At 40.2% G+C, this 21,642-nt stretch overlaps 1 protein-coding gene across 2 annotated transcripts; it reads left to right on the plus strand.

The window, feature by feature from the left end:
- The first annotated feature begins 463 nt into the window (after positions 1–463).
- zdhhc17 (zDHHC palmitoyltransferase 17) lies at positions 464–21,640 on the plus strand. 2 transcript variants are annotated; one of them, XM_028043802.1, is made up of 17 exons: positions 464–594; positions 5,861–5,964; positions 6,864–6,986; positions 7,145–7,222; positions 9,642–9,786; positions 10,655–10,719; positions 10,932–11,094; positions 11,767–11,892; positions 13,449–13,591; positions 13,805–13,905; positions 16,269–16,393; positions 17,011–17,073; positions 17,157–17,250; positions 18,312–18,395; positions 18,479–18,636; positions 18,732–18,826; positions 18,993–21,640. In XM_028043802.1, the coding sequence occupies exons 1-17, from the start codon at positions 532–534 to the stop codon at positions 19,129–19,131; spliced, it is 1,869 nt and encodes a 622-aa protein (XP_027899603.1). In that variant the 5' UTR covers positions 464–531; the 3' UTR covers positions 19,132–21,640. The 2 variants fall into 2 exon arrangements, with proteins under 2 accessions (XP_027899603.1, XP_027899604.1); XM_028043803.1 differs by lacking the exon at positions 464–594 and adding an exon at positions 709–868.
- The last annotated feature ends 2 nt before the right edge of the window (positions 21,641–21,642 follow it).

Raw genomic sequence — 21,642 nt, forward strand, 5'->3', positions numbered from 1 at the left:
TCAAATCCAAAATGGAGATGAACTGTGCAGCCTTCACTGCAACAACAACAAAAATGCACTTTGTGGTGTTGCATCAGTAGCAGTTTCTGGATATCTTTCTTTTCTCTATGACATCCAGGGTGCTCTACTGTACTAGCGCCTCATAACAGGGAAATTAACATTTTCAATTTTAGTTGACTCAAATTTTAAAACAAAACAGCTGAAACAGAAAGGGTATGGCTATGGCTAGCTGTTAGAATCCAATGGTTTATTTAAGCTTCTACAAACCCAGTGTGACATCTACATCTCTCTACCACAGGTAGAGGAACCATTGCTTTTTTTTTTTTTTAACAGAATCTCCTTTTAAAATATCAAAACTTTACCTTTAACTTAAACTGAGCTGCATCATAATCAGAGTTGGGGCCCCATATAATCAGTGCTGCACTGATCTAATCTGTTTTTGACACCGCCCCCCACCCCTCCGCCTCTGTTTGTTTCCCCCCCTACGCAGCTTCTTGTTTCCCACAATGCTAGGCGACTGTCACCACCAAGATGGCCGACGCTATGGAGGAATATGAGAAAGAAGCAGGCTGCGTCCCTATTCTCCATCCCGAGGTAAGCTCCGGGAGCTCCACGCCTTTGCACGGCGGTATGAACACACCCAAAACGGGTTCTGCCGGTTTGGCTCGGTGCGGCTCGCTGTTTTTCTGGGCCTTTGTTGGAAACTCCGAATGCCCCCTGCATTACCACCGATGGAGGCGGGTGAGGGGGGTGTCAGCCAGCTAGCCTAGCGATGCTAATCGCTAACGCTAGCCCCCTCCTCTTGCTGCCCAGCCAGCAACCGCTGGGCAGATGTTGGTGTGGATGTTACCGTTGAGAAATGTTGTTGGTAAGAGAGGAACTATGTGTTTGTGTGTCCCGAGCGAGGCTGAACAATAAAGGAAGCGACGGAAAACGTTAAGGGTTAATCCTTCCTGTCATAGGAGGTTAGCTTTGTGGCTAAAGTGACAGCCCTGGCTGCTGCTGTTATCGCTGGTTGGGATATGGAAATGAACGTCAACTGAACAGTTGTCCACAAAGCGACTAGGTAAAACCATGATATACTAAACATGCCGGAAAAGGAATACAAAATGCTTTACTAGGCAACAATTAATATGTTTTGATATTTCTCAAAACTAGCACTTATTCTTTCGGATAACACTTTTGTAAACATGCCTGTTTCTGTCGCGCGTGCTTTAAAATGTGCAATTTACAAACAAGTGCGTATATATAATCAGGCTTTGCATTATGGCCACCTGTTTAACATTCCCTTCTCTGCCAAAGACAGCCCAGACCATTTAAAGCTATGGAATAGCGTTAAGCTGTGAGGCTTGGCCTCCTCGGATCTTACTTGATTTTCCATCACAATCCATGGATGCAAAGGCGGATTGAAATCTGTAGAACATGCAGCTTTGTTGAAGCGCTTCTGCTTTGTAGAGCTGCTGAGAAGAAGCCCTCGCCAGCAGAGAACACTGATCTGGTGAATATGATTAGCAACGATGTTTACAGGTTTATTTCTTCAAGTTAAATTGTCATTAGAAAGGTTTTTAATTCTTGTAGATTAAAAAAAAAAACCATCAGTGTTGTGTTGTATTAGGGTTGATCACTTAATAAAACCATCCACAATTCAGTTCCTCAAGCTTCATGAAGTATGAAATTTTGGGGGGAAAACAAGAAACCAATTATGTTTAAATTGCCAAACATTTTTCTGTCTAGTAATCTAAAAAGATAAAAGTCATCAAAAGAAAGAGCATTTAACATTTATTCACACTTGTCCTTGGTTTCCCATAACAATTATTGTCAAATAATTGATGTTTTTGGCTTTTGGGTCACTGACTGAGACCCCAAAACTTAAAAATCAGAAAAAAATGCTATTCACCCAAATTAGATACTTTTATGTTTGTGAAATATTTACAAAAAAACATACATTAAAAACAGTCTCTATTTAATCCAAGATAACGACATCTAATCATATAAATGTAAAGTTGAGTGGAAGGAAGAGGTTTGGTGGGAATGTGTCATTGTGTGTGATGAATTAATTAGATGTGGTACACCAGTTTTCCTTACTAGGATTTTAATATTTGTGGAGCACTGCAGATCAGAAACAACCCAAAACATTGTTTTCCTGCTTCTGACATAAAGTCTGAGGACAAAAATAATTGGATGTGCACAATTCTTTCTTCCTATATATAAAATTTATCAAACATAATTTTTGGTCTATTAAATCATCAACCGGCAGGATGCACTTTGTTGCATTTCCTTCATCAGTTATGAAAAAAAAAATCTGCTGGCTTCAAATCTACATTGAGGAATCTTCAGAATATATTTTCTTTTATTTACCATAGAAATGATCAAATTTCCAAACCAATAAGAATGTCCTGGCTGATACTAATTTTGACCAATTCTGATTTGATTTATTTTATGCATATTTACTTTAACCTGACAACAAGTACAATGTTCTAATTGTTCTGAACAAACCCAGTGATCTACACCGAGATTAATTTATTACTTTATTCAGATCATTTACGGTCAAAGCCGCTTATCGAATATTGCACACATTAGAAAAAGACAAATTGTAAATTCAAACTATTCTCAATCTCTGTTTTATTACTTTGTCTGTGCACTGCTTATTATTTGCTCTTTTTGCTTGGCAGGGATTTCAGTCGCAGCGTGTCTGTTTGTAGTTTGCTTCAGCGGTAGTTGGCATGCTCCTCTAGCAGCAGTCCTGTTTCACTACTTGGTTTGTGGCCAGCAGGGCCCGGTTTAGATCCTGCTGTCGCCTTCAACGGCGAGCACTGGAAATGATTCATGGTGGCACTTCGTTGTTCAAGCCATATGCTGCCATATGGGTTAATTTACTCAGTAAAGATGGCTTTAGATGGAGGATTTCTGGCACTTTGTACAAACTGCATACCTGGACGTATTTTAGTTATGGCTTCTATTTGTAATTTAACACAATTTCACAAACTATTCATAGCTGTGCTGTACTCCAGTTAAGGTTTTCTGATATTACTCTACAGATTTTCTGTAGAGGTTACAGATGCTCTGATCATGCTTTCTGGGGTTAATACCAATATCTGTTGCTTTTGGGGGCGGGGGGTTTTGTTAGCCTCATTTGATAGAGGTTGTAGGGGTTTTTTTGTTGTTTTTTTAAAAAATGTTCTAGGTGGATGCATTTGTGAAATACAGAAGAACAGAAGCATTTGTCCATTGTTTGGGATTCCTTCCTGTCTATATTTGCGTAGAAAGTCTTGATACTGAAGCTGGAGGTTTCCCCGTCTTGATCCTTGTCTTCCCACGCAGCCGGCGAACAATAGAAGAAGAGACGGGTGGGTCACGGAGCTTGAATGAGATGCAGTGCCTGCTGTTGTGGAGATGAGATGTAATTACTCTTTTTGTTCTGTAATTGGAAGAACACAACAGGATGTTGTCCTCGTTGGGAGTTATTTCCTATCTTGCGCTGTTAGAAAAACCATATCAGCTTTTATGGTGTAATGTTTTCACAAAGTAATTTGTTAAAAGATGTATTTTAAATTTATTGGTATTGATTGAACAAACAGTGGAGAAAATAGTAAAACTATCAATCCAGACAGTTTTGTGGGGTTTTAGACATTAATTGGAGTTTATTCCAATTAATGGAAATCACAGCTCTTCTAAGAAATTTATCAGAATAACTGAAAACTACACTGTAAATGCTTGTATGTTTTGGTTGCGTATTTTAATCTGCATAGCATCTCAGAACCAATGATTTTTGGTTCCATAGTTCCATAGTTTTTGCAGGTACTGAAAAACTATGGAACTCCATCCGTTTTTGTAGATTTCATATTAAAGTCCAGATCTCCGTAGAAAAAGTGATGTTAAAATAATTGGCAATATTTATTTTTGTATTTTAGAAATCCGCAAAAAACAGATGGAGAATTCAGAAAATTGGTTTGTGAGAAGGTGTTTAATTCTCATATGAAAAATTAAAAGGAACCATAACAACCTAACCTATTCTTTATCAACTTCAGTTACTCAAAAATACAAAAAAAAGACAGGAGATGTTGTCACAACTCGTATCACACAAGTATCTTCAAAAGGCCGTTGTGGACAGTGATGCTGTGGGCCAGTAGCAGTCAGTGTGGTGACTCATTTGCAGAGGCCTCTGATCGAAGACTATTAGCATGCTAACAAATAAACTTCTGCGCAGCAGCGACGATAGGCCACAGCAGCGCATCCTGGATGAAACCATTCGTTGTTGGCAACCGGTGCTAATCCACCTCATTTGCTTTTGCCGCAGCATTAACACAGCCACTCCAACATACCAACGCTATGAGCGGCGCGACTCTAGAAAGAATTTAAACGTGAGTGAGAAAGCTTTTAGCTCGCTTGGTTATTAAATGAAAACAAAGGCAGGCCGATGCTCAGTCACTTGATTCTTCTACTCAAGTGAAGAATGAGTAGAATCATCCGCTCTCCCTCTCTCCCTCCAATCACTGCACTGTAGCTGCTCTTCTGTATTGAATTAGCCTCCTGAAATGACTCTAATTTCAGGCTGAATTGGATTGTTAGCCATGGCCACAGCCGGCAGCAGCTAAAGAATGGCCGGGAGGCAGCCAAGTTCAGTGAGAATCTTCAGCCGATGCTGATTCTCTTATACAGCAGTAACTAAAAGTGTGATATATGATTGTGGGAATCGTATTTAGCCTTAAACATGTGAGCCGGTTCTCCTAGGGAACGGCAGCCTCACGCCTCACCGAGCCGCTCTGCCGAGGCCCAGCTTGAAGACGATGCACCAACCTGAACGTAACGTTAAGGTAACAACATCAAAATAAGTGAAAAGAAAAAAGAAATGCCCCCAGGTGATATCACCATGGCGACAAATGCAATCCTCAGCTCTTCAGGTGGCAGAGGGGAGAAGGTGGATCAAAACAGAGCTCAGAGGTTCTCTCTACAGGAAGGGAGGAACTGAGAAAGCGACTGAATAATAATCGCTAAAGCAAAAACAGATTCTTTCTGCTCCAGAGGCTCAGAGGAAGCAGAAAGACATTTGTTCCCCTTAACTGAGTCTCCAGATGAGTTGGAAGGCTTACAGTTGCAGACGTCCCCTGCAAATAAAATCCAGAGGCACGCTTAAAAGTATGCTGCAACTAAAGATTATTTTAGTTATCGATTAATCTACAGATTATTCTGAAGATTAATTGGATGTTAAAAACTGCAAAATTTCTCATTTTGCGTTTATAAAAGTTTTCATTTAAGCCTTTTTTATGCAATTCTAGAATAAGTCTGTCACAATGAGCAATTAGTCGTGTTATAAATTAAAATGTGCTTGATCATTTCCATTCTGATGATTAATATTTTTTGAAGGGCAGTTTTGTTTACAGAGAGATGATAATCCATTTGATTTATGGCTTCGGTTGTGGTTTTTCTTTCCATTTTATTCATTGGTTTTGACTTTGCGTTTTTATATCAAAATGTCTTCCAGTTCCAGTATTGAATGTTCTTTACAAAAAAAATCTTCAGAGAGAGCAAATTTGGATTATTATGTTATTATCAATATGTTTCTTGAAAATGTTTTCAAAGCAACAATATTATCATTTGGCACAATAATTACTGTTAATAATTTATAATACAGCAAATTTCTCAAGACTGTCTTTATCCCCGTTGATGGTGCGGATTTTCCTTCCGCTCAACTTTCTTTGAATATGCTTTAATACACCACTTTGTGAACAACCAGCTTCTTTAACAATGATATTTTGTCTTCTTCGAAACACACGGTCCAGTCTACAGTCTCTTCCATGACTCTGTCACAGCCTAACCTGGCTTTTCTTTTCCTTTCCTTTCTTTTCCTCTGATCTCCCAGGAAATCAAACCCCAGAGTCACTACAACCACGGCTACAGCGAGAACGTCAGCCGGAAAAACCATGTGGACGACTACAGCACCTGGGATATCGTCAAAGCCACACAGTGAGCACAAGACTTGTCTGTGTCAGGGGAAATGGACTCATTAAGCCACTCCTTTCTCACTAACGAGTGGCTTAATGAGGGTGGTCGTTACTGAAGTAACTGAATGTTTTTATGAGAAATTATTAGGAAAATGACAAACTGTTTTGTTCTTAGTGTAAGGAACCACTTTCCATAATGTCTTGTGGGGTTTATCCACATGAATGAATTTGAATCGTTTAAACCTGATCATATTACAAAGGTGCACGAAACTTTGTCAATATTCCACGAGTGTTGAAAAAAAAGCTGTTTTGTGATTGTGGTGTTTCCATTAAAAAAGAAACGCAGTTAAAATCACACGTGAATGGGTGTTGTGGTGGCGCAGGGGCAAAGCACGACCCGCGTATTGAGGCTTTAGTCCTCGTGGCGGTGGTCGCAGGTTCGATTCCTGGCCTGGCGACATTTGCCATGTGTCTTCTCCCTCTCTCATTACCCTGTTTCCTGTCAAACTACTTTCAAATAAAGGCCACTAGAGACAACAACACCTAAAAAAAATAAAAATCACAAGTGAAAAACTCTGTTCACCCAATAAGTCTTTAAAAGATATGCCAGACTATGATCCTGCAACTACTTCCTGTTGTCTTTTTCTTTGTAGTTTACGTCAGTAGTAACTTCCCGTTGTTGATCATGTGACTCGTGTGATGCATAAGAAGTGTTTCCATTCCATTTTTGTGAAGTAAACCAGTTTCGATACGGCCAAACAAACCACCTCATCCCAGCGCCAAAACATTTTATTGAAAAATGAGGGGGGTTTTTTTCAATATCAAATTGCCGTGTTTCCATAAAGCAAATGTCAAATTGTGCAATTCTATAGTCAGTGGAAACCCAGCTAGTGTCTGATCGCGCTCCTGCTTGTGCTGCAGGTACGGCATCTTCGAGCGCTGCAGAGAGCTGGTGGAGGCGGGCTTTGACGTTCGGCAGCCAGACAAAGAAAACGTAACGCTTCTCCACTGGGCCGCCATCAACAACAGGATAGACTTGGTGAAGTAAGTTGGAGCAGAACATCTTGTGCTTGCAGTAGCTTGGGTGTAATTTCCTGTGAGAGGAACAAGCTGTTTTCTCTGTTTATAGAGTTTAAACACTGATAAGATGGGAAAATAGACAAAGTGGCATATTTCACTCAGTGTGTTGTGTTTGTGTGCAGGTACTATATATCAAAGGGGGCCATAGTTGACCAGCTGGGCGGAGACCTCAACTCTACACCTTTGCACTGGGCCACAAGGTGACACACATCTTCCTGATCTAACCTGTCTACATTAAATCACTTCATATGATCGAGTTTAAACATACTGGATTTCATTTTTACTGTAGCAGAACAAGAAAATGGATATTTAAGAACCAAAGAGTTGTACTGTGATTCATACGTCTTAACTGAAATTTACTTTTTGTGGTTGAGTCTCCTGTACTTAATAAATCCCATCGAGTTTGACTGAGATTGAGCTAATTCACAAAGAGGAACAAAACAATAATTATTTATTATTTAACGCCATTATTCCACTTATTTCTTAACCCTGGTTATTATTTGGATATTCCAGAGATAACCTGGGGGTGGGATGACGCACGTCGAGTACTAATGAGTTACAAAGAAACTTAAAAAGTCATACATTTATGTATATAAAATTAAGGCCTTAAAATGCCTTAAATCCACTATAAAAAGTAAATTAGCCTTTAACAAATGTTGCCGTGGCAGGACTTTTTAAAAATTCTTGTATATTTTATGCATGTTTTTTGTAACTTGCGGAACTTTTCTATCAGGCAAAAGTTTGAGTCACACTCAGACATCATTATTCCATTCTGTGACTCAAGGTGACTAACATACCTTTTCTAGCTAGCTAGCTTTTTTGTGTTTATTTTTGTGTAAGTGAAAAATTATCAGCAGATAATTGGCCAAAGTTAGTACATTTTAGTGGAGATATGCGTCTTAAATTCCATTTGTAGTGGTATTTAAAAGTCTGAAATTTGAGTTGGTGAAACCTGCAGAAACCTTAAAAATGCAATTATTTTAAAAATGCATAACTCATAGGTACTTCCTGCTTCTACCTCATCTGCAATGATGCCAGCTCCTTTCAAACTGAGTCAGAAGGATAGTAGAAGTAGCTTCTAGATTGTCAAACTAATGAAGTCAGCCCATTCAAACAGGCAGCTTCAGGTACTCCACTCTGTGTTTTCTAGGACTCAACTTCTTGTCTAAATGGAAACAAATCTCAATCATTTTTCTAGAAGTTAAAATGGTTTTATGGTTCTAGGTGTATTTTATTGTGCTAGCATAAAAAGGACTCTTTGAACTGAAAAGGTTGCTGACCCCTGATGTAAGGGAAGGGCCAGCACTTTCTTCCTGCATGCTTTGAGAATAGCGTGGTCACCGCAGCATATCCTCTGGCATCCTGTTAAAAGGACTCCATACTGCGATAAAGGTGTGACGGCAAATTGTATTGGTTATGGAAAAAGAACAGTTAAAACCTTGGAATAGCTCAACACTCCTAACCGGTTCAGCAGTGCTGCCATTTAAGGTTAATGTTTTCCAACACATATATTTAAAGTGTCAGAAGTATTTCTGTTCGTTATATTACCCTTTTCAGGTATGTATGTTGTAAATTCATACATTTTAAGGAATGAAATAGAAGAATACCTATAAAATATGTACCTTTTCATCCAAAACTTAATTCCTTTATATAAAAATGTGTCCATCTTCTGGATATCAGTTTCTAAGTCATACATTTTGGACTTGTTTTCTTCACTGTTAAGACTATAAAACCGTGTCTTCATGCACTAAAAACACTTCCTTCCTTATTTCTTTCCGTAATATCCACTGAGTCCTCGTTTTGTGGAAGGTCACACGAGTTGCACCCAAAGCACACAGGTGGCATTGCATTCCCTCTTCCTGAATTATTGATGGGCCCATTCAACAGCAGACATCCGCACTATCACTGCTTTAGACACCGAAGGGTCTGGTTTCATCCCCCTGCCACCAACACCAGCTGTCTGTGACCTTTCTGAAGCCCCTAACAACTGTTCGGGAACTTCTGTTTTTTTAGTTGTTATTTAAAGTCTTAAATTAATTTGTCTAAAATTAAGGCCTTAAAATGTCTTGAATACATGAAAGAAAATGTAAGTTGGCCTTAAATACACTAATCACAGGTCTTGAATTTTTGCGTGTCACCACTATTTAATCTCATATATTCCGTATGGGTTTTTTTCTTCTGGGACTTTTCAATCAGGCAACAAGCTGCTTGCTAGCTAGTTAGAAAGACATATGCTATGCAAGAAGTACAAAACTGCTGCCAAGAGCCACAAAAGTACCCTAATAATTTCAGTTTTGTTCAGTATTTCTGTTTTACGTCTCTGTCATGATATAGATAATCCTTTGTCTCCACTGAGTGGTACGGCACTATGGTTGTGCACTATTTTATGGTCTGGTGTATCATAGAGCGTTTCCACCACCAGTTGGACTCTCACTGGGCAGACAGGGTTAAACGCAAATTCCTAAAATTGCATCATCCTACTGCCACAACAACTGTGACGCACTAGTTTGTCACATGCTGGTTACAAGTATGTGATATTTTTCTGTCCCCCAATCAGTGGATGGTGTAGAAGAATTATCTGCATGTGTTTTAAAGTCTTGTACTCTTCTTGTCCTACAGACAAGGCCATCTCTCCATGGTGGTGCAGCTCATGAAGTATGGCGCAGACCCGTCTTTAATCGATGGGGAAGGGTGCAGTTGTGTTCATCTGGCCGCCCAGTTCGGCCACACTTCTATTGTGGCATACCTCATCGCCAAAGGACAGGTAGGAAGAACCAACTACTTACCAATCTGACTGATTCCATGATTAGTGATTGACCCGTAACAAACCCTTAAAAACAACTGTGTTCTAATTAGCAATTCCACAGTACATAAGCACTGCTAGATGCCTCTGGCAAGAACACTCCTGATACTGAGTAAAGAAAATGGTTCAGTTTAGTGTAAACTAATAAAATAAATGCAGATTTATCTTCTTATACATTTTGGTCTATTTAAAGGAAAAATATTATCTACAGAAGTGATAATTCAGAATGCCAGAGTGCAGTAAATAACAGGCAGCTTGAAACATTCTGAAGTAGGAAGTGTAGCTGAAAAACATGCAGAAACCGCTGCTAATAATGCTAACTGCGCTAACAATGCTAATGCTAATATTAGCTATTAAAAGCCCATTTTAAACCCTAGTTTAAAATGTCAACTCTGTAATTGCGTTTTTCTCATTTTAAAAGTAATGAAATCAGTTTTTAACATCAAAGCATGAAAAATATAAACCTCTAACACACACAGTGTGACGTCACCTCTTGTGCAACTGCAAATAAAGGATGATGAAAAACAACAGGTTGCTACATCTTTATAATAAATGAATCAGTGGTTTAACAATCTATCACATAATGGCCAATAGATGGGTTTCCTCTTAAATATGAAGTCAGACACAGATGTTCTTTGAAATAATCTTGTAAAAAATATGATGCGTATTTTATTTTCAGGTGTGGAAAGGAAACAAGTTTTTTTTTTTTATTATTTTTTACCAGTATTCTCCATCAGGGGGCGCCCACTGCTTCACTTTTTAGCCTGTTCTTCTGCCTCCTCTTCCAGTGATCCTATGATTTTTTATTTTTTTATTTTTTTTGTGGCAGGATGTGGATATGATGGATCAGAACGGCATGACTCCTCTCATGTGGGCAGCTTACAGGACACACAGGTGTGTATGTTTGTACAGTAGCATGTTTTTGTTATAGTGCTGTACATTATCATAGTGGGAAAACCATTTGGAATGTAAAAAATCATAAAATTCGGTACATAAAAGCCCAGATAAGCTACACTTGTAGTTTTCTGAAAGCACTACATAGATGACCATCTTTATCAGATAGGATTTCTTCTATTTTTGACCTTATTCTCTTCCCTTCGTTCCAGCGTCGATCCCACCCGGCTGCTGCTGACCTTTAACGTGTCGGTCAATCTAGGCGACAAGTATCACAAGAACACGGCGCTGCACTGGGCCGTGCTGGCCGGCAACACCACCGTCATCAGCCTGCTGCTGGACGCCAACGCTAACGTCGACGCGCAGAACATCAAGGTGATGCTTTCCCCTTCGTTTGCACAGCTGTCGGTGTAAAAATCACCAAGAAATTCATTCAGTTCAGGAATTAAACGGAAAAAAGTCATTGCACTCTCATATATTTCGGCTAATATAAATCCTAACTTTCTGAGAAAATAAAAGTATAAGACTAGTTTGGAAGAAAAAAAAGATTGTTTTATGCAGAAATTGACTGCAGGTTGTTAAAATGTTGGATTCCATGCATTTTTAATGAGATGTTTAGTGGAAGGAAAAAGTGGAAAACAACAGGATAGCCGCTGACGGAGGAGAGGATTCTTGAGGCGTAGACTTTGGTTAAGCCCACCCTACATAGACTTTGTTTTTTTTAATGCAAAGTTCAAATTTTGTAAGAAACTAAATTAGGTGTTTTCGATTAGCTTAATAGTCAAAATAATCAGAAACAAATGCTTGTAATATATTCCTCTGTGTGGAATGGCAAGTTTGGATATTTAATCATGGACTTAAGTTAAATTTTTTAATGATTTTAGGTTATTTAAACGCCACAACCTCCTCAACCCCTCATATTTAGGTAATAAATATCAGCGGCTGTGAGCAAAATACTTTGCATGACAGAATAATGACTCTTCCTGGACCGTTCAGCCCTAAACCAGAACAATGTTCTGTACTGACTGCTCTTTCTCCCACCTTCAGGGCGAAACGCCTCTGGACCTCGCCAAGCAAAGGAAGAATGTCTGGATGATCAATCACTTACAGGAAGCGCGGCAGGCCAAAGGTTACGACAGCCCGTCATATCTGAAAAGACTGAAGATGGACAAGGTACACATTTTATTGTAGCTGTATAGTTTATCAGAAGCATCAATAATCTCTGTTTAAGAGTGAACACGGCAGCTGGAGGCATGCTCAGACTGAATGTGCCTTTCCAACTTTATTCAGAGATAGTTAATGTCATCCCAGGCTGGTCAGACTGCTGCTTCCTGTTGTCCAGAAACATCTCCTTTCAAAAAGGCTTCTGAAGGAAGTCAGAACAGAACAGCCAGAAGTGTCCCAGTCTGTTGTCTTTGTTCGGATCACCTTGGGTGGTTCCTTCTATTTGTTTTTATTAAGGAGCAAATCCTACAGCAGCGTTTAAACATGCCTGAATTTGATGTTTGATCATTAAACTTAACATGAGTGGGTGGACGAGCCAAAACACACCCCAGACTGTCTCAAAGCTTCAACTATTATCTTTATTAATTCTCCTGAAATGATTTGTTGTCTCCCTGCTTACCTGTTGGAATGTTAGCTCATGAAGGTAAATTAGCTTGCTTTCCATTATCTGCATAGATTGGCTTTAGTAGTTTTAGATTCCTGCGACACGCCTGGCTTTTAGCTACATTCACATTACTGTAGTTATCAGATGGTCCCAGAACTTATTCATTAAATTTCTTTTATGTCTTTACAAATAATTCCAGGTTGAGACTGCTGAATGTTCCTGTCATATTTAGAGAAGTGTATTATTGTTGAACAGCAACTTCTGTGTATTCTGGAGAAATGGTGTTCTGTGGTATGTTATTGATAATAATGGAAACTCAAAATGTCTGATTAAAGAGAGTTTGTGTTTTGGACTAGTTTGTTAGGAGCCTAACAGTTTTTTTTATTGAATTAAACTAAAAAGATTGCATCAAACTACAAGGAATTAGTTGATGTTTCTATAGACCGAAGTTTTTTTTAAATATATATATATATATATATTAAATTATCAGAAAAAAACAGAAAACTGTCCGATTTCAGTTTTATCCTAGTTCATTGGTGGGTCTCTAAGTATTACTACTGTAAATTATTGCGGCCAAAAACAGATTTTTCGAAAATATATTTAAAAACGGACCTGGCGAGTCTGGTTTTTGTCAGAGTGATAGATTTTCAGACCTTTGCAGAAGTAGATGAGTTTGATTTCACACGTAAACATCAGCCAATCACCCACAGTTAGGGAAACCAATGTTGTTATTGTGGAGTGGTCGCAGAGGACAGGTAGTAATGCTGCAAATATCTCCAATTTTTTCTGTTTACTGCATTTTCATTGCTCTGGTCCAATCTAGATTCACCCTGTACTCGTGCAATAGATAACAAGACTTTATGCTGACTTGGCTGTTTAAAGCAGCTTTTTATCTTTAAAAGAGTCTTTTTGTCACCAAGTTTAGTTGCCTTCAGTTCATATTTATATAGTAAAACCAGGACATGTGTCTCAGCTCATTTGTGCTCAACATTGCTGGACGTTGCTCTCAGGCTGGAAACAAACTCGTTAACATTCATACTTTTACTTTATAACTTAGTTTCTTATATATATTTTTGAGTTGTGCATTCTTAAAATTTTCATGTCTTCCTTTGTAAATCAGGAGTTCAGACAGAAAGTGATGCTGGGAACTCCGTTTGTCGTCATCTGGCTGGTGGGTTTCATCGCTGACCTGGACGTCGACTCTTGGCTGATCAAGGGCGTCATGTATGCTGGCGTCTGGGTCGCCGTGCAGTTCCTCTCCAAGTATGTCCCAGCTTAAAAAAATAAAAATAGATTCCACACGTTCCCTTGTTTAGTTAAAGTTAACTTTTTTAGGAGCAAAAAGGAACCTCTTTTATCACCCTTATTGTGTGCATGCACATACTTGGAAGTGAAAAACTTACATGCTGTGGTCCAATCAGAGCTAAGCTGCTCCTAACGGCAACCGTTTCCCCTCCCGATCCCCTTCCTCTACAGGGCTTTCTTTGACCACTCCATGCACAGCGCTCTGCCTCTGGGAATCTACCTGGCGACCAAGTTCTGGATGTACTCCACCTGGTTTTACTGGTTCTGGAATGATATCCTTCCACCCCGGCGCTCCGAGCGCAGCACGTGTTCGGTTCTCATGGCAATCGGCCGCAGCAGATCAGTACTCGCGTTTTAGCCTTTCTGGTCACTAGCTTCTAATTACACCAGGTGAGATAAGGGCATCATTGCTGTGGGAAACATTCATTTTACACCTCATTGCATCTCTAATGTGGGAGGGCGCTGACTGCTTCGTTAACCTGAGCTAATCTAAGAAGAAAAGCGAATGTTTGCCATGTCAACGGTGCATTAACATTACATCCATTACAGTTGCTTAAATGCTCTCGAGCAGACATGTTTGCACACGTGCAGTCATCTGTAAAGAGAGAAAGTCGATCATGGCGTAGTGATCGCACATGGATCATTAGTCAAGGGGAAATGAGTTCCTATTAAACCTAGACTTTCAGTTCCGTTTGTTCTTGCTGGCTTCAGTGTTAGCTTGCAGCTACTCGCAGAAAGATTAGCACTTAGCATATTGCTCTGTTCTGTTCAGTCACATAAAGAAACTAGCTGATGCATACACCAAGTTCTAGATTATTTTGTCAACCTTTAACTAGAGTGTAGACATAATTAGAAATAACCATGTGAGCTTCAGCAGGTGTTAATTCAGTAGTTGTCCCCCTTAAAGTGCCTTATGGTCCAACAGGAAGTAGTCATCCAGATGTTTTTCTGCACAAAAATACAAAAAGGAAGCCATGGAAAAATCTGCTTTTTATTTAATCAGATGCAAAAATTCTACAGATTTTTCATTTAGCCATGTCAGCCTCATTGGGGTCAAATAGGCTGATTTTTATCTCAACAGATGATACAACTTTTCTCCAGAAAGTCTTTGGTAAATCAAATTTTCCTTAAACTGGATGTTTTAATCTGAAGGTGATGAGTTTGGGGCTTCTTTCACACAGTAGGAAGATGGTGACACATCCTTGTAACATTAAGCTCCTGTTTCCCTTTCATGTCTTCAGCGCTACAGGAATCTTTTGGTTTTATATGAATCGTTGGTTCATAATTCTGATTCAGTTTGGAGATTTGCATGTTTCTTTAGAAGCCTGTCACACAAAGGCGTTGTCCGGAGTGTCTACTGGCTGGTTTCCTGTGGGATCCAGCTGACTCACCGTCAAATTACAGCCGACAGTCCAGTAACTGATCATCCTTCCTTCACCTTGGTTAGAGGAACGTCAGTGACTGGCTGCCCTGACAGCGTCACACGCAGGTTTTCTAGGTCCAGGCATCGTTCACTTCATATCCTAGCTTGTGCAAACAAATCCCAGTTGTTGATGGAGCTGGAGAAGTTTTGTTTTTTTTCCTGAGTGAGATGAGTTGTGATTTATAGCTTCCAAATGAATTCTTGGAAGGAAGTTGGGGTGAGCTGGTGCAGGATACCTCCAGTTTAACTGGGTGTGTTTGTGAAACAGAGGAGACCCGAGTGTCTCCATCTGAGTGTTAATCGAGAACCTCAAAGTAGAAAACTGTTTCCAATTTTTTCCGATAACTTTTTCTTTTTTCTTTTTTTTCTGAAAAGTAAAAAATAGTGACAAACCTGCCAAATTGGGAGCAGTGGGGGGGAGGGGGGGGGCTGTTAACTGTTAACTGCACATGTACAGACTGAAATTGGCATTGATTTATCAGTGCACCTCTAGTATTCACTGAACATACTCACCGCAGTTCAGGATGTTATTGAGAAACAGTTAACTGCATTTTCATTAGAATTATTACTTTTTATTGTTAAAATAAGCCTTTAACAATAGTTAAAGGCCATTGTTGTTGGCAAAAGCAAGTTCAGTTCTAATATTGTACCTTGTAGCAACTTTTTTCCTTGTTTATACCAATTTCCTGTTTTCTTTGAGGTCTGTCCTGCGAATCAGGTTTTTTTTTCTTTAACAATCACAAAACATGAAAGAAAATTATATATGCTGCATGTTTTACTCGCTAAAGAATTTTTTAAACCATTTTATTTGGTTAAAACTAGTTTCTAGATTTCTTTGGCTTCCTGATGCTGCTCCCTTTCTAATGACTTAAAAAAATAAAAGTAAAATAATGCTGCAGGTTTTTACATGGAGGCAGTAGTTTTGAATACAAAGGAAACAAAATAGTCCTAGTTAGGGGTGTAATGGCGCACAAATATCACACTTCAGTACGTACTTAAGTTTTAAAGTCACAGTACTGTACAGTATATTTTCAGTTCGCTTCAATCAAGAGAAACGAATAAAAAGTGGCCATTGTAAAACCAACTGGAGTCAGTTTTAAATTAGTAGCTCAGTGTTTTCAAGAGTCAGTTCACTGTAAAAATCATAGAGAATTAAAAAAAAAACAAATAAATAAAGCCATATTTTCAATATCTGCCTTGACCCCTCTGCACACCTTCCATTTGCCACGGTCCATATACCGTTCCTGGTCAACACCCTGGCTTTGTTCTACAACTTTGGCAAATCCTGGAAGTCTGATCCTGGAATCATTAAGGCGTCAGAGGAGCAGAAGAAAAAGGTATCCCTCCCTTCCAGCTTTATAATCACTGGGTGATTATATAACACTAATCTCTCTGCTCTACTTTGAATTACAGTCTTGGCTGATATTTCTCTCCGTGTTGCATTGCAGTGTTGTATAACGTTTCAGATTTTCTGCCCTGCTGCTTTGGGCCTCTTTGTCCCTCATTATCACAAAGTATTAGAGGAGAGAAGGGTCTCTGTCTCCTACCAGGCCCCAGATTCTACAACCTGTGAATGAGGAAAGCCAAATGTTCCCTAGTTTGGAGACTACAAAGCCCTCCGCAGTTCATGTAGGCTACAAGAGAGACCAAGACTCTCACTAGATAACAGGAAGTCTAAATAAAGTACTGCAATCTTGCATCGTTTTGCCGTATGTGGCTTTCTGCCTGTGTCTGCAATGGAACATGGCTATTTGACAATTCAGAATTGAAATGAGGCTTTAAATTCTTCCAGATGTACACACTGCTAATTGCTTATGTAAGATGCTAAAGAGATTGACCACAATATTCTGATTTGTGCCTCTCCTTTATCCAAGACCATAATGTGATCCTTGCTAATGTATAGCGTAGACCATAAATATTTTCTGTTCAGTTTTTTTTTCTTCTTCTTCTTCAGACAATTGTGGAGTTAGCCGAGACAGGCAGCTTGGATCTAAGCATATTCTGCAGCACCTGCTTGGTAAGCTCCTCCTTGAAAGCTGTTATGTCCTGCAGGTCATAAGAAAAGAAAGCAGAGCTCACCTGGTTGTGTTTTTCTTTCAGATACGGAAGCCCGTCCGGTCCAAACACTGTGCCGTGTGCAACCGCTGCATCGCAAAGTTTGACCACCACTGTCCCTGGGTGGGGAACTGTGTGGGTAAGTCAGTTACCAGGATGTGTTCAACATCCAAGATTGAGAAGCCGATGTAAGCATCTTAACTCTTTAAGACCCAGCGTGCGTCTGAACATTCATGGTATTCCATCAGGCCCTGGTGGGTTGAAGCAAACATCCTGGAAAAGGGAAAACTGGTTACAATTGACCACAGAAACCCAACAATGTAGAGAATGGAGGGAAAAACAAGCAAACCTGAGTCATTGTTGTCTGTAAAACAGAATGGAGACCATAGTGGAAGGAAGTTATGCAGGGGGTGGGGGGCTTTGAACAGTTCCTTTTTCTAACCTTGTGGTCAGGATGATGGTTTAAAAGTGAGGAAACTGTCTGAACAAACAGCAGGTCCATCTGTGTAATCTTAACCTCTGTTTTAAAAACTTCTTCAGAGATATAATACAGCATCATGTGTTACACTCGCCTCACCTTGTGGGATCATCGAATATTATTAAAACCCACTAATTGTAATTTAAGTAGTTGCTTGCAATTTTGGAACAATGATATTGACACTGGTCAGAAACAATCCTGTTCTATAAATAGTCCTATTACTTCCTGTAATTCAAATTCTTTAACCATATCTTCATCTGTGAAAGTATCTTTGATTTCTTTGTATCTGTGAATTACTTGAGTTGGTAGCTGACATCTGATGTGAGTTGTATGTCAATGACTCCTTCAGAACGATTTAAATTGAGCAAAAATGTTGACATGTTCAACACTTATGTCTCGTTTCCATTGCGCTGTACATCAACGGTCAGTTCGGTATGGTAATTTATGGTCTGGCGTAGTCAGGAAAGTGTTTCCATAAACATTTGGACTCTCACTCAATGGACAGTGTTCAGTGATGCCAGTAGTTCCACTCTAACCTTTCCGTACCATCGTCCTATTGACCTACAACTAAAGGTGGACTAAGAATGGTGTGGTATGATTGGCCACTACTTTAAAGGACATGGACAATATAGCATACCAAACCGCACCGACTCGTACCATAGGAGGAATAAACAATCAACAAACAGATAGATAAATGAAATCAAATATTTTGTCCTTTACAGGAAGTGGGAATCACCGCTACTTCATGGGCTATCTCTTCTTTCTGCTTTGTATGATCTGCTGGATGATATATGGCTGCATCTCCTGTAAGCTCCGCACACTTTTTGTTTTATCTTCATCTGTTCCTAATTTCAAACGTCCTTCTAACTCCTGTCTTTCTGATCTCCAGACTGGAAGATGCACTGCGCCACCAGTTATGCCAAGGATGGCTTCTGGCTCTACCTGACCCAGATTGCCTCTTGCTCGCCTTGGATCTTCTGGATGTTCCTCAACAGCGTCTTCCACTTCATGTGGGTGGCTGTGCTCATCATGTGTCAGCTCTACCAGGTACAGCTTCATCTAGATGAAAATGGGTGGATGGGAGGGGACACGGTTTGGTGTTTCTCTGGAATGTCAGCTGACCATGTCTTTGTGGACTGTAGATCGCGGCTCTTGGAATCACCACAAACGAGCGGATGAACGCTCGCAGATACAAGCACTTTAAGGTTACGGCCACGTCCATCGAGAGCCCCTTCAAGTAAGTCATGTCCTTGTTTTCATATCATCTGGAGAGGTGTGCCGCAGGGTTCCGTTGTTGTGCCACTTCCTTTTAGTTTTAAGCAACTTCCAGCTGCGTGCTAATTATTCTGTTCTATCTTAAGCTAACTGGGGCATTGCGACATTCTCTTTGTGACTCCCTCTAGCCACGGCTGCATCAGAAATCTCATAGATTTCTTCGAGATCCGCTGCTGTGGCCTGATCCGGCCTGTGACTGTGGACTGGACCACGCAGTACACAATAGACTACGACCAGACGTCCGGCTCAGGCTACCAGCTGGTGTAGAGAAGGAAGTGGCGGACAAAGACAAAACGGAGAGGCTGAGAGGGAAGCGAATAGTGGAAAACGAAGCTTTTTGGAAGTATTGATCCCCTCCCCCTTTGGCGCTGGAATTTTGAGTGATGCGGTTCTCTGGAGCGGTTTTCTTCATTTCGGTTTTCTCTTGTTTTTGCGGACCACCTGTCCTTTGCCAATCTATGACTGGAGAATTAGACAAGACAAGCATGCAGTTATGGGGCATCATCATCACCCCTGCCCTTTTTCACTACTACTACTACTTACCCCCTCCCACCCACATCTTCTCTCCTGGGCCTTTTGGACGGTGTGTTGCTGCCAAACACAAGCAGAGTGGGGAGAGTTCTAAAATAAAAGCTCGTCTGTCTGTCCCGGAGACGTGAAACTCAGTGATGAGGCAGCATTGTCCCTTCTGCCCTCCCTGTACTTCATATCCCAATTTTGTTGTGTGTCTTTGATGTTTCGAATGATGATCGGATCGGGGATGTTTCGGTTTGGCAGTGCTAAATTGTTGCCAGGGAAGCCTAAAGGAGCGATATTTAGGGAAAGGAAACGTGAATTGACTCTCGGTTTGATAGGAATAAGGGAATGTCTTTTTAAAGGTCTTGATTTTTGCACCGTGCCGAATCACGAACAGAGCCGACGAGGACTTGCCGAACTTACCAGATGAAAAGTGTTGGGATTTCAGGAGGGAACTGTTGGAGGAATCGCACCTTTTTTTTTCCCACCCCGACCGCTTTCTGCTAAAATAAAGCTGCATCCACTGTAATAATCTGGAAACGTGCAGCGCCCAAGCAGAACTGGGACTCCGTCAGCAGCCACCACGCTGAACACCACAGATATCCTCCAGACAATGTGATACAGGTCTATTTATTTGAAAACTATTTATAGAGAAAGTAACTATGTTCTAGCGCCAGCGCTTTTACATTTCACATCATTTTAGCTGTGTAGGATTTTTCCTTTTTTTTTCAATAAGGAAGAGAGCATTTTAAAGAGGTATAGATGACATGAAAGTGGATAACTAGAAAACAAAACAGGTACGGTGAGTGTATTTATTCATAGAAACAGAAGAGGAAGTAAGAAGTTTACAGAAAAGCCTCATTCCAGACGTTTCTCTTTTTAAAGCTGTAAAGTCTTATTTGTTGTGTCTTTTTGTCTGCCTACGATGTTGCACTGATCGTGTTTTTATTTTAGTTCGATGAATTATTTTTGTTTTGGCTGTTACTGAACAGGAGGTCCAGCAGCTTCACGCCAACACTTCCATTGTTAGCAGAGAGGGGAACCGTGGGGGGAGGGAAGGTCCTCTCTTCCCAGAAACCCCTGCGTGCGTGTGTGCGTGTGTGAGAGGATCCTGCAGCAGCAGCAGGAAGGACTGAGATGTAAAGAATGTGCATTTGTATATAAACAGTTTTCTCCTTTGTCAGTGTTAGTTGAAGGTGCTCCTGGGGATTTTATTTTATTGTTCTTTTGTTGACCTAAACATAAAACGGAGACAGTCAAATTACTATAATCCATGTTGTATGACTGTAGCTTTTAGTGATGTCCGACGCTGCTGTCTATAGGCATTTGAGCCCGCCCCATTCCCCTTTAAGTACCTGGAATCTCTCCACTGCATGTACAGGACAGCTGGGCTCTCGCAACGGGCCCTCCCTATACCCCCCCTTATCATGGTCACTATGGTGACGGCCCAGCAAAAGCCACGTTTGTCTGTATATAGTGAATGTTAAAGTATTTGCAAGTATGTTTCTGCATTATGTTCATCCAGTTTTTTGGGAGGGGTTTTTGAGTCATTCTTCAGATCCAGTGTGTTGTAAGTGGAGGTTGCCAGACTCCCAGGTGGGCCATCCCAAACAGGTGTGTAATATATTTGAATGTTTCATACTCAAGTTTGTTTTTTGTTGTTGTTGTTTAGTTTTTTTAATGTCATACATTGCTGGGTTTTTGTTATACCACTGGATGTAAAAATTGTAAAGCAAAAATACAACATTTTTTTCTTTTTTTTTCTAAAAGCGGAGATTTGTTCATGCAATAGTTTTAAAGGATAGAGAGGTTACGAAGCGGCTTTTGCATCACTAGAAGAAGACGGTTCCGTCGTCATGGCGGCGCTACGCCCGTTGCTAATCACTGATGTCACTACGGATGCCTCACATGTGACTCATATCATACAATGCCTTTTTTTGTTTTTCTTTTTAAAGTGGACATCAGTGAATGCTGGCTGTTTGGTTCACCACTTTCAGGCTCATTGTGATCTCAAAACCTGTCTTATATTACACTAGATCTTCCAGCAGCTGCAAATGTCTACTCTATTGCCCCACCCCAGATCATTCACCTCACCATGTGGGATAATAGAAGAAGAAGAAGAAAAAAAAAAAAAGCACATAATCATCTCCAGTGCCTCTCTGCCCACCTTCAGATACCACTGTAACTCCGCTTCAGATGTAAACATATGGGCATGGTTCAGTTTTAATGGCTTTAATAATAAAATACAGTCAAACGTGAATA

The sequence above is a fragment of the Xiphophorus couchianus genome, chromosome 17 (assembly GCF_001444195.1).
Source record: "Xiphophorus couchianus chromosome 17, X_couchianus-1.0, whole genome shotgun sequence".
NCBI classification, from domain to species: domain Eukaryota; kingdom Metazoa; phylum Chordata; class Actinopteri; order Cyprinodontiformes; family Poeciliidae; genus Xiphophorus; species Xiphophorus couchianus.